This window comes from Acomys minous (assembly GCF_964271855.1).
Source record: "Acomys minous genome assembly, chromosome: 12".
Lineage (NCBI taxonomy): Eukaryota > Metazoa > Chordata > Mammalia > Rodentia > Muridae > Acomys > Acomys minous.
This window is the reverse complement of record NC_140493.1, coordinates 90,554,074-90,571,794: the sequence shown is the minus strand read 5'-3', so window position 1 is coordinate 90,571,794 and position 17,721 is coordinate 90,554,074. Positions and strand designations below refer to the sequence as shown.

General features: G+C 38.7%; 1 protein-coding gene across 14 annotated transcripts in view; it reads right to left on the bottom strand.

Moving 5' to 3' along the window:
• Positions 1–17,721, bottom strand: part of CDK12 (cyclin dependent kinase 12) — an 82,289-nt gene that overhangs the window by 39,361 nt on the left and 25,207 nt on the right. For all 14 annotated transcript variants that reach the window (XR_014773317.1, XR_014773318.1, XR_014773319.1 and 11 more), the window contains exons 6-9: positions 16,087–16,276; positions 9,797–9,853; positions 8,811–8,912; positions 2,726–2,803 (exon numbers count right to left, since the gene is read on the bottom strand). Coding sequence is in view for 4 of the 14 variants with exons in the window: in XM_084751094.1 (XP_084607220.1) it covers positions 2,726–2,803; positions 8,811–8,912; positions 9,797–9,853; positions 16,087–16,276 (427 nt within the window). In the remaining 10 variants the exon portion in view is untranslated. The remainder of the gene's footprint in view (positions 1–2,725; positions 2,804–8,810; positions 8,913–9,796; positions 9,854–16,086; positions 16,277–17,721) is intronic.

The window sequence follows — 17,721 nt, the reverse complement described above, 5'->3', positions numbered from 1 at the left end:
CAAAGAAAAGAAAGACAAATGTAAGACTTAAGACGTAATAGAGCTAGAGTGGTGGCTTCAAGGTTAAACACGCTTTAAACTGAATCCAGACTCAGTTTCCCCACCCACATGGCAGCTGACAACCTCTACAACTCCAGCTCCAGGTGATCCAACACCCTCTTCTGGCTTCCAAGGGCACCAAGTACGCATGTGGTGCAATTACATACAGGCAAGCAAACACTCAAATACATAAAATTACAAAAATATGTGTGGATATGAGCTACCACGAGGTAACTAGCAACAGACCCTAAATTCTCTACAAGAATTGCAAGAGCTCAACTTCTGAGCCATCTCTCTAGCCCCCTAAAACATAATTTCTATGTCCACATGTTACCACAGAAGAGACTGTAAGCTGAACTGAGCAAAGAGACATATACTAAAATATCAATTGGTGGAATAACTGAAGAGTGTTACAGAAACTGGAGGATTTCATTACCCATTCATTATCTAGTTTTCATAGTGTGGGTCATGACTAAGGCCTGCATAACTGTGTCATGACGAATTTGGCAGCAGTAAATGAAAATCAAATGTGTAATATGTCTGAGATGATTTCTGTCAGTGACCCCCAGTGTTGTGTCCTGTGTAACTTCACTGAAAATGTTTTTTTTTTTTTTTTTTTTTTTTTTTTGGTTTTTCAAGACAGGGTTTCTCTGTGTAGCCTTGGCTGTCCTGGACTCACTTTGTAGATCAGGCTGGCCTAGAACTTACATCAGCCACCTGCCTCTGCCTCCCCAGTGCTAGGATTAAAGGCATGTGCCACCACGCCTGGCTTACTTCACTGAAATCTTGATTGTGAACATACAACAACCTTGCATTATGAGTTGTATAATCCCATAAAATGCTGATGAACACTGCTCTATATCTCAGTTCAGATTTACACAATCATATTCTGAACTACAATGTTTTGCCTGCATGTACACCTGCACTCCAGAAGACAGCACTAGATCTCATTATATGTGGTTGTGAGCCACCAAGTGGTTGTTGGGAACTGAACTCAGGATCTTTGGGAGAACAGCCAGTTCTCTTAACCTCTGAGCTATCTCTCTAGCCCATGTTTAGTTGTTTTAGAAACATAGGCTTAATTATAATAGACAAAGGATATCTGGGTGGTGATCTGGGTGCCTTTAATCTCAGGACTTTAGGAGGCAGAGGCAGGCGGAGCACTGAGTTTTGAGGCCAGTCTAGTCTACAAAGTGAGTTCCAGGCCAGCCAGGGCTTTGTTACACAGAGAAACCCTATCTTGAACAAAGTAAGAAAGGAAAGAAAAAAAGACAGACAGACAGAAGCTTTAGCCAAGCATGGTGGTGTACACCTTTAATCCCAGCACTCAGAAGGATCTCTGTGAGTTCCAGACCATTCTGGTCTACACAGCAAGCTCTAGGATAGTCAGGACTAGAGACCCTGCCTCAGTAGGTGGGTAGGTAGATAGATAAAAGAATGGATGGATGGATGGATGGATGGATGGATGGATAGATGAAAAAAAAAAGGTAGGCTGGAGTGATGGCTCAGGGGTTAAGAGCAGTGGCTGCTCTTCCAGAGGACCCAGGTTCAATTCCCAGCATCCACACGGCAGCTCACAACTGTCTGTAACTCCTGTTCTAGGGGATCTAACACCCTTACACAGACATACATGCAATCAAAACACCAGTGTACATAAAATAAAAATAAATAAATAAAAATTTTCAATATTTTCCTACCATCAATCTTCAGGATATAAGTATCAAATTAGTCTATTTTTAGACTGTATTATAGAAACTATTTGAGTTAATCACTTGGGCTTCATTGAAAAAATAAATCAGGCTGGAGAGATGGTTCAAAGATTAAGAGCACTAGCTGTTTTTCCAAAGGTCCTGAGTTCAATTCCCAGCAACCACATGGTGGTTCATAACCATCTATGATGAGATCTGGTGCCCTCTTCTGGCAGGCAGAATACTATATAAGTAATAAACAAACAAATAAATAAATGTTTTTAAAAATGAATTTCCAATTATTTTATTTATATCATTTATGCTGAGACGAAGTCTCAATACTTTGATAAGTTCTGACTTATCTAGAACTCACTATGTAGACCAGCTATGTGCCACCATGCCTGGTCTTTTTAAATACTGGGGTTCTTCACTTATCTATCTGTATATCTGTTGCATATGACTGTATACAGAAGTCATCAGACAAGGAGTGGTAGTTGGTTCTCTCCTACTATGGGGTCCAGGGATGGAAAGGCTGTAAGGCTGACATCCATATGCACACACATAAATTTAAAATTAAATTAAAGCTGGGAACAGTAGCACACACCTGTAATGCCAGGACTCAAGGAGGCAGAGAAGGGCAGATCTATGAGTTTGAGGCCAGCCTGGTCTACAAATACAGTCCTGGACAGCCAAGGCTACAGCGACATCCTATCTTGAAAATACCAAAAAAATAAAGTAAGATTAAAATATTTAAATTAAATTTTTATGTGAAGATAAAGTATGTCTACCTTAATATGCAAATTTAATTTCATGTTTAATAAATCAGTATATGTCAAAGATTACCCACAAAATAAATTATATTTATCATTAGTAAGTGTCTGACTTATATTCCCCAGGGTTATGTAAAAACTTCTCAGGTAAAACGAGATGAGTGAAAAAAGTTTAAGAAATACTTATTTATCATACACAGGCACTTAAGAGCATATGCACAACTATACCTGATCAGCTCTAGTTGAGCCAGTTCCAAATTGGCTTGAAAAATAGGTTTCTTTGTGAACAGTTCCCCAAGGATGCATCTAAAAGGAGTACATTTCAGAGGTTAGAAAGAATCACTTGAGCGTATCTAAAGTGTGTCTCAATAACCTTTTATAATATCCTGGGTTACATGTACTAACTATATCGTGTGGTAAACTAGCACAGAACTTCAACTTCTGGTTTCCTAAATGATAAAAACAACTTGTAGTGAAAACAGACGTTATAAAGGATTTAAATTTGCAAGCAGATCAAACTCTGCTGCCTTTAGACAACAGTCTAAAAGAGTTAGGAGTTCTACTGTCACACCACAGTGATCTAAGGGAATACAATTTTACAAGGATGCATAGCAGTTTCTACAAAGGGATTATTAACTTTTCTTTCATTAACTTGCTCTGTAGAACTATAGTATATACAATAAACCATCTGGCAATATATTTGCAAAGAAAACAATGTATTATCAGCTAAAACCAGTTTTATTAAGAATTTTAACTAAATTGTCTAAACACCTTTGTTATTTTGAAATGAACATTCAGGGACAGAAGATGGTTCAATGAGTAAACCAAGTACTGAGGACCTATGTGTGAATCTACAGAAGCCATACATAACTGAGTGTGGTTGTGTATGCCCATAGTCCTAGTTATCCTGTAGCAAGACAGGAGACAAAGGCAGGAGAACCCCTGGAAGTTGGGCTAGCAATGAATACAAAAGGGACACACATTCCTTCATTCATGTATGTAACAAAATATAAGTAAAATAAAACTTTAGAAAAAAAAAGGAACATCAGAAATAAAGCGATATATCAGTGGTTAAGAACCCTTGTCTCTTTTGATGAATTGGGTTCAATTCCTAGTACTACATCATAGCTCACAATAATTTATATCTCCAATTCCAGGTAATTTCATACCTTCTTTTGAGCTCCAATGCATGCATACATACACACATATATACATACGGACAAAATATTTACACACATAATAAAATAAATACTAAAGAAAAAGAAGCAAGGTATAATGGTGAATGCCTTTGATCCCAAACAGATCTCAAAATTCAAGGCCAATTTTATATACCTAGGGCTATATTATAGATGCTCTGTCTAAAAAACAAACAAACGAACAACAACAACAACAACAAAGAAAAGAAATGGCTTTCAAAGCAAACAATTTACAGTGCGGGTAGAGGCACTTCTGCACCACCCTGCCCAGCTATGTTAAATTTCTTGAATTTGACAATTATGGTTATATAAGAGAATATTGTTTAAAAGTGTTTCAGACCAATGAAAAGGGGGAAAAGTGTGTAAATACTCCAAACACTTTATCTGTCTAAAACAATCTGTAGCTCTAGAGGATCTGATTTCAGCCTCTGGTCTCCAGGGGCATCTGCATTGGCTTACATATATCCACATACAGACACACACCTAAATAAAAATAAGCTGGCTGGGCATGGTGGTGCACGCCTTTAATCCCAGCATTCGGGAGGCAGAGGGAGGTGGATCGCTGTGAGTTCAAGGCCAGCCTAGTCTACAAAGCAGGTCGAGGACAGCCAAGGCTACACAGAGAAACCCTGTCTCAAAAAACAAAACAAAACGCTGAAGGTAGTGATGCATACCTTCAATCCCAATTCTCAACAGGCAGAGATGTTGGATCTCTCTGAGTTGAAGGCCAGGCTAGTCAGTCTACATGAGTTCTAGGATAGCCAGGGGATACATAAAGAGATCCTGTCTTGAAAAAAGCGGGTTGGTTTTTTTTCTTTTTAATGCTAATAGAGTGACACTAATTATTTTAATGTACTTTTTGTTGGGTCTTGAGGACATATGGTCTCATATAGCCTAGGCTGGCCCTGAACTCCCAATTCTCCAGCCTGTACCTCCAAAATGTCAGGATTTCAGGCCTCTGCCACCACCCTGGGCTCTATACACACATTCATTTAAATATAATGTTTTTACTAATTGAGAATTTTTTTTGCCCCCTAGACAGGGATTCTCTGTGTAGCCTTGATTGTCCTGGACTAGCTTTGTAGACTAGGCTGGCCTTGAACTCACAGGGATCCGCCTGCCTCTGCCTCCTGAGTTCTGGGATCAAAGGCGTGGGTCACTACATCCGCCTAAGAATTTTATACAATTTTTTGATAATAATCACTTAAAATGATTAATTTTTTTATTACTTGTGTTTATTGGGGGAAAGAAGTCTTTTACCCCTTTGGCTGAAATTACAGGTACTGCCTGATGTATGTGTTGAGAACTAATCCACAGTAGTTCTCTGCAAGAGCAGCAAGTATTCTTACTTGCTGAGCCATCTCTCCAGCCCCTAACATTTCTATTTTAAAGTGTATGTATGGTTTGTGTGTGTGTCTGGGTATGTGCAAGTATATGCACATGCCCATGGAGATCAGAGACATCAGATCCCCTGGGACTGGAGTTAAGGATGGTTGTGAGCTACCATGTGGGTGCTGGGAACTAAACCCAGGTTCCTCAGCAAGACTATTAAGTGCTATTAATCACTGAGTCAAGTTTATTGGCTCTAGCCCTCTACAGCATTTTCTTTTTTTTTTCTCCTTTTTTTGAGAAAGGGTCTCACTATATATACCTGGCGTGCTATATAGACCAGTCTGACTCCAATCATTGAGATTTACCTACCTCTGCCTCCCACGTGTTGGAATTAAAAGGCATGTGCCACTATGCTTTGTTCTATTAGCATTTTTAACCTCAAATGGCCTAATTTTTACTTCACCTATAATTTGTTTTATCAGCTTTTCTAGTATTTTCCCTGATTTGATTAAAGGCAGAAAAGGCAGAAATAAGGCTTGTTTCCAACAGTAATTGTCAAATTAACTTCTAAGTATGGTTTTATTCCAACTAATAAAAGAAGAGTAAAAAAAGGAAAATCCCACCAAAATAACCAGGTTTGTTTATTTCTTTTAAAGACAGTGTTCTCAAACTTGTTCAGAAGCCCAGGAAGACCATGATTTTTTTTCGTTGTTGTTTTCTGTTTTATTTTGTTTTGTCTCTGATTTTTCAAAGGGTTTCTCTGTGTAAGCCTGGCTGCCCTGGAACTCAAAGATGCACTTGCCTCTGCCTCTCAAGTGTCGGGACTAAAGGCATGCACCACAACTACCCAGCTAGGCCTTGAACTCTTAGTCCTCCTGTCTCCACCTCGCAATTTGTTAGACAAGCGTTTCTATTTTCAAGTACTAGATCCTTCGGCATGAAAGACTTCTTTAGTGTGTCGCCAACATTTTATTTATCATACTAAGCAAGCAGGTTGCACAGACTAAACACACACACACACACACACACACACACACACACACACACACACACACACCCCAACTATAAATTCTCATCATGTATCTTTTTTTGTACTTTTGTTTGAGAAAGGGTTTCTCGTGTAGCCTAGGTTGGCTTCAAGGCTGACCCTTAATTCTTGATTTCCCTGCCTCTCGATCTTCCTCATGAATCTTAATGGGTTAACTTTCTAGCGTAGGTGGAATAATTTGGGTTAGTACTGTTGAAAACAAATATATCCAGCTTGGCCATTAAAACTTAACTAAAGCATCATTTTATTTAGGTAGGCTACCATCTTGTTGAATTTTAAAAATAAAACAAAATCATACCATTCCTCTTAAAGACTTACAAAAGAGGAAGAGAAAAGAATGGGAAAGATGACACCCTATAACCAACAAAGGTCAAGGGCAGTTTGTTATACCATATACAAACAAATAACAGATATGGGTCATTTAAAATATTTAGGTTCCTGGCTGAGTGGTACATGCTGTTAAGCCCAACACCTGAGGGGGAGGGTGGCTGAGCCAGGAGGATGCTGGTGTGTTCAAAGTCAGCCTAGTATACATATCAACTTCCAGGTCAGCTAGGGCTACATAACAAGACCTTGTCTCAAAAGAATTAATAAAATAAAAACACACTTTAATCCTTAACACACAAAATTTCATTTTCAAGTCAGAAATAGTGTAACTGTCTGTAATCCCAACGCTTAGCAATTAGATACAGGAGAATTAGGAGTTGAAGATTTTCTTGGCCTATACAATGAATTTGATGATAGCCTGGGCAAAATATGAGCTTGTCTAAAGAAAAGAAAAATATTTTTCAGAGTAGCCATGTTGGTGCACACTTACAACCCAGCATTTGGGAGAAGAGGCAGGAAGATTGCCACAATGTAAAGGCAGCATGGTGTATATAGGAAACAAAGACAGTCAGGGCTAGAGAGGTCCTGAGTAGAAAAATCAAGAGGAAGGAAGGAAGAAGAAAAGAGAAGGAGGTGGGAGGGAACATCAAAAACGCTCCTTAAGAGAAATGGCTGATTGCAGATAGAGGACTGGAACAAGAAAACAAGGAAGAATGTTAAAAATTATTAACAATGTATCAAGAACTTTCAAGAACTAACCCAATCAAGTTTACACTACACTGGGCTGGAGAGATGGCTCAGTGGTTAAGAGCACTGCCTGCTCTTCCAAAGGACCTGGCTTCAATTCCCAGCAACCACATGGCAGCTCACAACTGTCTGTAACTCCAAGATCTGACACCCTCACACCAGTGCACATAAATTAAAATTAAATAAAATATTTTTTTTTAAAGAAAAATGTTAAAATTAAAAAAAAAAAAAAGGTTATACTACACAAAGATTAGGAAGTTTGTTTCAGTTTTTGGGTTGTTTTGGTTTTTTTTTTAAGATTTATTTACATATGTATCTGAGTGCTCTATTTGCCTGTATGCCCATATGACAGATGAGAACATCAGATTCCATTATAGATGGCCTTGAACCATCAAGTGGTTGCTGGGAACTGAACTGAGGACCTCTGGAAGAACAAGAAACACTCTTAAACCACTGAGCCATCCCTCAGCCCTGGTTTTGGCTTTTCCAGACAAAGATTCTATGTGTAACCCTGGCTGTTCTAGATTCCCTTTGCAGACCAGGCTGGCCTCAAACTCACAGTGATCCACCTGCCTCTGCCTCCCAAGTGCTGGGATTAAAGACATGCACCACCATGCCTGGCCAAGATTAGAGAAGTCTGATCAAGAACTAATACAATAAACACTGGAGAGATGGCAAGAATGTTAAGAGTACTTGCTCTTCTTGAAAAGGACCAGAGTTTGGTTCCCAGCACCTATGTCTGGCAGCTCACAACTACCTGTTACTTCTGGCTCTGGGGGCTCTCTCTCTTCTGGGTTATGTGGGCACTTCCACACACTTGGCACTTGCTTATGCACTTTCCTTTTCTCTCTCTTACACACACACACACACACACACACACACACACACACTATATATATATATATATTTTAAAAGAGTACAATAATAACAATGAACCAAAACATATCAAATATGTAAGTCTATCAGTTCCTAATGAACCAAATAAACAAGACCACCAATAAACTATATCTTCTCACTGGTCATTTTTAAGAGAAGGTAGAGAAAATACCTCACTACTTTCAAAATTGGTAAACAAAACGAATTAACTTTCTTACAATACTAAGGATCAAACCCAGGACTTTGAGCTATATTCCCTATCCTTAACCCTAGGATTTTCATGGGTTTTGTTTTGTTTTTTTAGACAAGGTTTTTCTGTGTAGCCTTGGCTGCCCTGGACTTTGTAGACCAGGCTGGCCTCCAACTTACAGAGATCCATCCATCTTCCTTTGCCTCCTGAGTGCTGGGATTAAAGACATGCACCACCACACTAGATTGTGTTTTTGTTTTCATAATAGTGACAACAATAATAAAAACCCAAACTATGAGAAGTCTACAGAATAAATGATCTTGTTTTCTCCAAGGAGACAAATAAACAAATGAAAATCAAGTGATATACGGGGAATGTTAATTAAAGACTTGAGTTTGTTATCCCAGCTAAGTGGGGCTGGGACAAAAGCATTACCATTTTCAAGAAAGCTTAGGGAACTGAAGCTTTTCTTTTCTTTATATTCATGTATGTGTATGTAAGTATGCATATGCTTAGAAAGCAAGACAAATAGCTAATATGAGAGGAAATGGCACATGCTAATACCATGTGAATTATAGACAAAGCAAAAGGTCTTACCCACAGCTCCAAACATCAATGGCTGGTGTGTATCTTTCCTCTCCCAGAAGCAGCTCTGGAGGTCGATACCACAGAGTAATGACTTTGTTTGTGTAAGGGCGACTGAAATATACAATGATCAGAATATAATATTTTTCGCATTTTTTTATATCTTTGATTAAAAAAAAAAAAGTAACACAAACAAAATGGCTGTCAATTGACGAAGAGATTGTTAAAACAATTCCAAAAGCAAATTAACAGGTCAAAAGTAAGCTGGACAGAAGTGAAACATGAAGAAATCACTTCTAGACCAACTTGGGTTAACATACTTCAATAAAGAGTTGACTGATAGAGCTTGAGATTTAGGTGTTCCATGGCATGGTGGCACATGCCTCTAATGTCAGCATCCACATGTGTGGAAGAACACAAATACACACAACTCCAGCTTCAGGGGGATGTGATACCTCTGCAGTCAAGTGTGTGTGAGAGCAACACACACACAAAACTAGGAGGAAAAAAAAAAAGTCTTAACAAAAAATCCCAGCAGAGAAAGCTGTGAGTTTGAAGCAGGACAGCCAAGGCTAACAGAGAAACCTTGTCTCGAAAAACCAAAATAATAATAAAGGCTGGGCATGGTGGCTCATGCCTTTTTAATTCCAACACTCTACAGGCAGAGGCAGATATACTTCTTTGAGTTTGAGGCCAGCCTGACTTCAGTACAGGGAGTTCTAGGATAAACAGTACAAATGTAGAAACCCTGTCTGAAAAACAAACAAATATAAAAGATCTAGGTGGAGACACATTCAAATAATTAGGGAAGTCATTATAATTTGTAGAATTTCAGAGTATTCAGAAAATTAAATTAAAAGGATTCTTCTCCAATTCCCACAATCAGTTTTACTTTTTAAAACAGTTTTTGAGATAGTGTTTTTGCTATGCCAAAGTTGGGTCATGAACCATGGGACACAGGTAAACCTTCTCCTTTGTAGTTCTGATGAATGCCTCACCTCTCTTCAGAATTATAGAGCCGAGCAAGTCCAAAATCTGCCAGTTTGATTTGCCCGCTGTAAAACAAGAAGCAAACAATCACTTTCATAAGTAAAAGCAGTAGCCCTCAAACTACACTTGGAAATTTAAGTGCCAATTAAGGGGCTAAAACAATTATAAAAACGAATATTAACGCCTGATCTTGTTTCTATTATTAATGGCTACCCACCCCAATTTTGCCTCTCCTGACCAAATCATGTTTTGCAGTACTTTTCCTTTAGCTATTATTACATTTTTGAATTTGATTTCTAATTTTTCTTTTTCCTTTTTGTCATGGAGTTTGCATACATGAAACAGCTTGGTCTTCAACTCCTAAATTTAAGTAGTCACCCCAACTTAACAGCACCAAGAACTGGGACTGTATGTATACATCTCCCACGCCAGCTCTAAATATTATTTATTTATTTATTTGTTTATTTAAATTTTGAGTCATAGCCCTGGTTCCACCTTACTCGTAGACCATGCTGGACTTGAACTCAAAGATCCACCTGTCTCTGCCTCCTTGTGCTGAGATTAACGGTGTATACCACCACACTTGGCCTTTAAATATGTATTTTGTGGTAGCCATTGTTCCTAGTACCTGTTAAAGCGATACCTAAGGACGTAGATGTGAAAGGAGCAGTGAAGGCGGGCATGGTGGCACACACCTTTAATCCTAGCACTAAAGAAGCAGAGGGAAGAGATCCAGGTTCATGGCCAGTACGGGCTTCAGGGTGAGATCCTGACTCCAAGCACCAATGACTGGGTGCAGCATAAGGCCCTAACTTTAATCCCTAACACTACACAAAAATAAAAACCAAACAAACAAAAAATAAACTTGCCAGTGCTTTGCTCTCATAAGTGATAAATCCAATAATAGGCCTCAGTTTATAAATCTATACTTTTGCCCCACAGTGCTGGCAACTGAGGCCAGATTCTCATACATACTAAACAAGTACTCTGCCAACCCCAGTTCCGAGTCTGTATTTCTTTTTCTTTTCTTTTCTGAGGAAAGGTCTCCCTCAAAATCCAGGCAGGCCTAGAATTTGAATTTGGGCTGGTCTCCAGTGCCAGTTTCCCAATTGCTGGAATTATAGGGGCAACCACATAGCTCTGAATGTGCATTTCTAACAAGATCATACATAATGCCAATAAAACTGGTCTGAGATCTGTAATTCTATAATCACCCTTTATTTACTATTGTTATTTTCAAACTGTATGTTGTTATGGACTACAGGCTTATAATCCTTAAGCCTTAGCTCGAGACTCACTCCTTTAAGGAGTCACAGTCACCTTTGATCCTGCTCTCCCTCCTCCTCCTTCCCATCTCTTAGAGCACTCTAGGTATCAGACTCATGTACACGTGCAAGCCAAGCGCTCCCCTACTGAACCACATTCCCACCCCTCAGTACAGTGATGTAAGAAAATTAAACACAAAATCAGGGTAATTACTCGTAAATTATGAGCTACTCAGAATTATGTTTATCTAACTAAATTTATGTATCCTATTTTGATATTTATAGCCTTGCTACATTTGGAGAATGAAATGCTAATGAAAGTTTTTTGGAAAGGACTGATGGCATCTGAGGTGCCTGATAGCTCAAGTAAAACAAAACTCAGATAGTGAAGAAAAAAGGATGTCCTAGACGATATTCCTCAAACATATGAGCAAAGGGACAATAAAAACAAGAAGAGCAACAAAATTTTACATGAAACCAGCCACTATCATTCTTAGTAAGGAGTCTATAGACACCTTTATCCATTTGTCCAAAATATCACTCCTTTTTTTCCTGTGTGAAAGATCTCACTATATAACCCTGCCTTGCTCTGAATTCATAATCTTTGAGTTTTAGCTTCCTAAACGCAAAGGTTATATAAGCACGAGCCACTTTATCTGGATCATTACATTTATAAATTTAATCTCTAAACAAATTCCAGAAACAAACAAGAACCAAAAAAGTAAAGGAATATTTATCCAATATAAGGAAAATTGTTTCTGAAATTTCTTGACCAGATGACCCAAAACTCAAGGCACAAAGTAGATCTAAAAATTAAAATGGCAAGAAAAAATAGCTATGGAAATTTTGCTGGCCTTTAACATCACCAGCAGCTAGTATATTTGGTCCATAAACTACACTAAGGACTAAGTAAAGTATTTCTTCACTTGTTTGGTTATTATCCTTTCCTTTACTTCTGTATGTGCATGGTGTGTGTGTGTGTGTGTGTGTGTGTGTGTGTGTGTGTGTGTAGATCAGAGAACAAGTTGCAGAAATCAGTTCACTCCTTCCACCTTGTAAGTTCTGGGGATTGAACTCTTATCATTCTTGAAAGCAAGTGCTATCTCACTGTCCCTTGTTTCCTTTTTGTGGTGCTGGAAATTGAACTTAGAACCTCATGTAAAGCCAGGCAAGAAGTCTAACATTAAGCTATATACCTAGCACATTTAATTGCTTACTACTTAATCACTTAAAGGTCTCCATCTCTCTCTCTCTCTCCTCTCTCTCTCTCTAGACAGGGTTTCTCTGTGTAGCCTTGGCTGTCTTGGAACTTACTCTGTAGACCAGGCCGGCCTCAAACTCATAGATCCACCTGCTTCTGCCTCCCGTGCCCCACACCACCAGGCAAAGGTAAGGTCTAATAGGGTAGGCTAGCCTGACTCTCTAATGTGGAAGTACCTTAGCATATGCAACAGAACAAAAAACCCTACTATTGTTTTCCTTATTATATCCCCATGACAGAAGCAAAATACATGCACACAGAAATAGCAGAGAATCCTTCCTGATACTGATTTTAAAATGTCTTTTAACTTACTCTTTAAGTACTCAATGGTTTTGTTTTTTCCAAATTCAAGCGTCTGTCACATTATCCTTCTATCCCTTGACTGTGCTGCATATTCACTTACACCTCACACTACACTAATGTCACCTCTGACCTTTTACTTGGCAGACTTTCTTAAGCGTTATAATTTATAATCTGACATCTATGACTATTTCCTTTGTAAATATGACTATATTATAGACATTTGCCTTATTCCTATCTTTTTAGCCATTTCTCTTAGATTCAGATCATTTTATTATTCAGACAGGGTCTTATTATGTAGACCAGGTTAGCGTCAACCTCAGAGATCCACCTACCTCTGCCATCATGCCTAACTTAAAGATATACTTTCTCCCCTGCAATGCCAGCTATAGTGGTACACACCTTCAATCCTCTGGGAAGCAGAGGTAGGTGGAATGCTTCCAGGCCAGCAGGTTACATATTGAGGCCATCTCATTACAAGTACATGTATTATTTTTATGTGTACCTGTGTGTGCCAGCATGAGTTTATGCACACTACATATATGCAAGAACCTTTGGAGGTTCAAAGAGGGCACTGGATCCCTTAGAACTGGAATTATAGCTGGTTGTTAGCTCTTCTGTGCGTACTAGGAGCCAAACCCCAGCTATCTGCAAGAGCAGTAAGTACTCTTAAGCACTAAGCCATCGGCCTGGTCCCTATGGCACTTTTAAAAGGTCTTTAGTCTCTCACCATATGGTATTAGTGGCCTTCTAAAACAGAAAACCTGGTCTGTCAGTTGTTTTAAATGAGAATATCATGCAACATCTCTCCAAAACAATATGGGCTCAAGTTTGGAATGAAAGTTTACATCTCAGCACTTGGGAGGCTTAAGCAGGATTACTGTGAGTTAGAGAACACCCTAGGCCACAGAGTAAGACAATTGTTGATAAATAAAAACAAAACCAAAAAATGAGCAATTTAGTCCTTTTACACTTATATAGTGAATACCATGGAACCCAACTCAGCTCATCTCTTTCTGCTGATAACCTCTCCTGGCCATCTCACCAACTCCCACTCTGGAAACCAACATGGCCAGAAGACTCTTTACCTTCCTTAAGAATGGCTAGACAAAGGAACCAATGCTGGTAGTGTGCATCAGCTTTGGAGCCTCACTACAATTGTGCCTTCACTAAGCCCCTATAACAAGTGTGCAGCCATGGTCAACTAGGCCACACCCAACAAGCACCTAGTGTGACTGTGCTAAACAATGGAAATATGCCCAATATGCATAGCCATTCACAGGGCAAAGATGAAATGGTTAAAGAACTGGTGAATAATTCTGATGGAAGAGGTCTTGCTTTCTGTGGCACCCAATAAAAATGTAAAAATGTTAAAAAAAAAAAAATGGAGCAAAGTGTGATGGCGCACGCCTTTAATCCCAGCACATAGGAGGCAGAGGCAGGTGGCTCTTTTAGAGTCTGAGGCCAGCCTGGTCTAAGAGCAAGATCCAGGACAAAAAAAACCAAAAGCTTTTCATAAAGTTTATTTTTGGAAACAAGGTCTTGCTATATAGCTCTGACTGGCCTGGAACTTACTATGTAACCAGGCTGGCCTTGAACTCATGGTGCCACCTGCCCCAGCACCCTAAGGGCTGTAATTAAAGGTATGTGTCACTAGGGCTAGTGGCCTGAGATGAACTTGAATGTGTGGTTCTCCTGCCACCTTCCCAAGTAGCTGGGACTACAAATGTAATTATAGATGTAGACTTAAAAGAATGAACTTTTACCTTTAATAAGAGATTCTGAGCTGCAGAGATAGCAAGAGGAAAATAATGTTCAAGCTGGCATCAAACTCCTGACACCTGTCACATTAGCTTCCCTAGTAGCTGGGATTGTAAGACTATGCCCCAAATTCCAATTTAAGAACTAATCTTTTTACATCATGTTTGCCTCACAATAAAGGCATATACTTTTAAATAAGTAGTGTTTTAAACCTTGAAAACCATCCCTGCTTGAACTGTAAATAAAAGCTAGCTCCTGGGCTGGAGACATGGCTCAGAGTTTAAGAACACTGTCTGCTCTTCCGGAGGTCCTGAGTTCAACTCCCAGCAACCATATGGTGGTACACAAGCATCTATAATGTGACCTAACGTCCTCTTCTAGCCTACAAATGCACATGCAGGCAAAACATTGTATATATAATAAATACATCTCTAAAAAAAAAAAGAAAGAAATAAGAAGGCAATGAAGCTAATCACTATACAGAACACTGTATACATAATAATAAATATTTTTTTAAAAAGTAAGCTCCTTAGTACCTTAGTAGGATATATACAATATCTTTTTTTTTTTTTTTTGGATATACAATATCTTAAGTTGGTTCCTAATAACAATTCACCTTCATGTTTCACTATAATGTACTTTACTTTTTGCTCTAGCAATGTTATATTAATAGTTTTCTAGACATAATATGCTGTTTGCTTTTTTTTTTTTTTTTTTTTTTTTTTTTTGAGATAAAAGTTTCAGGCTGGCCATGAAACTGCTATGAAGTGCTAGGAATCAAACCCAGGTCTCAGTGCACACGGCAAGTAGTCTACCATTGGCGATACACTCCAGCCCTACTTCAAGCCCTAGCTGCTCCTCCTCTAGCTTCTCACGAGCTGGGCTAACAGGCGTGTTCTCTTCATGCAATCTGCTTTTGTATACGCAATGGCTTCTACAGAGATTTTGATTCTTCATTGTCAGTCTTTCTGATAAATTTCTATTTATCCCTGAAAGCTGCATCTTCCATGCAATTTTAAATCAAACAAAAATGGGTCTAGTGTGGTGCTGTATGCCTTTAATGCTAGCATCTGGGTGGCTTAGAAAGAAAAATCATAGATCAAAGCCACCTGAACTACAGACAGATACTCTGTCTAAAACAAATAACTAAAAATTATTTACTGAATTGAACAATTAATAAGTTGGTTAGCTCTACTACTATACTCAATGGTAACTTGTGCACTACCAGGCTTTTAGTGTTATAATTTGAACAATCTCAGGTAATCCCATATGGCTGCTTATTCCATCTCCTAGCACAACCACCTGTGTGCATGCACGCATGTGTGCTTATGTGTGTTGAGGTAAATCTTCCTTAAAAGGAAGTAACTGACTTTAAGGAAGTCTTAAATGAAGCTTAGGAGACGAATGCTTCTTTCCACTAAAGAATATTAAATTAAGAACCCAATGTATATTTAAGTTTGCTCTGGGTAACACTATTTATTGACTATATGGTATATTCTCTACTAGAGCAATCCCCTAGAATGTCAGCCATTAAAATATATTTGTTAATCTGGAAAGACAATAGAAGAGGGGGGTGAAAAGGGAGACAACAAAAATAAAACATTAAATATGTATGCAAAGAGAAAAAATTGTATGTTTATAATCCTAATTATCTAGACAAAATCCAAAAGAAAGGGAAAAGGTGATTAGCCTTATTTAGTTACTATGTTACCTGTTATTCAGCAAAATGTTAGAGCATTTAATATCCCGATGGAGAAAATTCTTTTTGTGACAGTAGTCCAATCCTTCCATTAGCTGTTTCATGAATGACTTGATATGGTCCTCAGAAAAGTGCACCAAACCTGATTCTAGGAGTCCCATTAAGTCATGGTCCATATATTCAAACACAAGGTAAAAGGCACCTACATGATATGAAAAAAAAATTTTTTTTAATGTTGAAATAACAATCCTCAAATTTGAATATAATTTGAATTTAACTAGAGTCTAGAACAACCTACTAGTTTTATAGGTGAATGACCTAAAACTTAAACTAAGAAAATAATTTGTCCTTTCTAATGATAAAGAGCACTACTGGAAGTTAATCTTAATTCCCACGTGACTGCTGTGTCGACTATTTACATTTGAGAGGACTGCCACCATTCGTTTATATTACTATACTTCATGATCAAAGTCTGCTAACAATTATAGACCCTGGGACAAATCCAAATGTTCACTAGTAGCATAAAAAAAATCCAAAGCATGGTCTCAAGGATACTAGACAAGTGCTCCATAACTCAGCCACACCCCAGCACACAGTGGGGACTCTTAAAATAGAGGGAAGGCTTCAACAACTCTTACATTTCCCAACTGGCCTGCTTTTTTTTTTTTTTTTAAGACGTAGGCTGAGAACACACACACACACACACACACACACACACACACACACACATATGTATTCTGGCTCATAGGCACACATGGTATGTGAAGGCTAAAGGCTGACTTCAGGTCATCTTCCTCTTCTATCATTCTCTATCTCTTATTTTATTGATTGACTAATCGATTTTTCAAGACAGGGTTTCTCTGTGTAGCCTTCCCTGTCTTGACTCACTTTGTAGACCAGGCAGGCCTCGAACTCACAGAGATTTGCCTGCCTCTGCCGTCCAGAATACTGGGATTACAGGCATGCACCACCAGGCCAGGCTCTCTACCGCATTTTTTGGAGACAGGTCTCACTAAACTTAGAGCTTACTGTTTGGCTGGCCAGTGAATCCCAGAGATCCATCTGTCTCTGCCTTGCACAGTACATGGTCAGAGGTATGCACTGATACAGTCAGCTTTGCTTTAATACTTAGGTCCTCGTGGTTGCATGGTAAGCACTTTAGCCACTGAGCTATCTCCTCAGCCCCTTGGATTGTTTTTTTGTTTGTTTGTTTGTTTTTCCTCTTTCTTCTTCTTCATCTGGGCTGGAGGTGGGAGATAGGGAACAGGATGGGGACACAAACATTGTCACAGCTTCCCTGAAATTTTGAAAACACCCCACAGTTCCATTAAAGAAGGATTACATTAAAGGAGTATCTTCAAGTAAACCTGATAACTTAAGAAAAACACATATGGGATACAGAGATGGCACAGAGCACTGGTTGCTCCACCAGGAGACCAGGAGATGATCAGATCCAAGACTCACACTGCTGTTTACTGTGATTTGTAGTTTATTCACATCTGTGATTTTTCTTAGAAAGAGCTAGAGATGGCTTAGCTGTGGACTGCTATTCTGTCTGTTTATTTGTTAATTGTATGTATCTATGTGATAGTATGTACACTGATGAAAACAATTTTTAAAAGGATGTATAAACCAGGCATGCTGGCT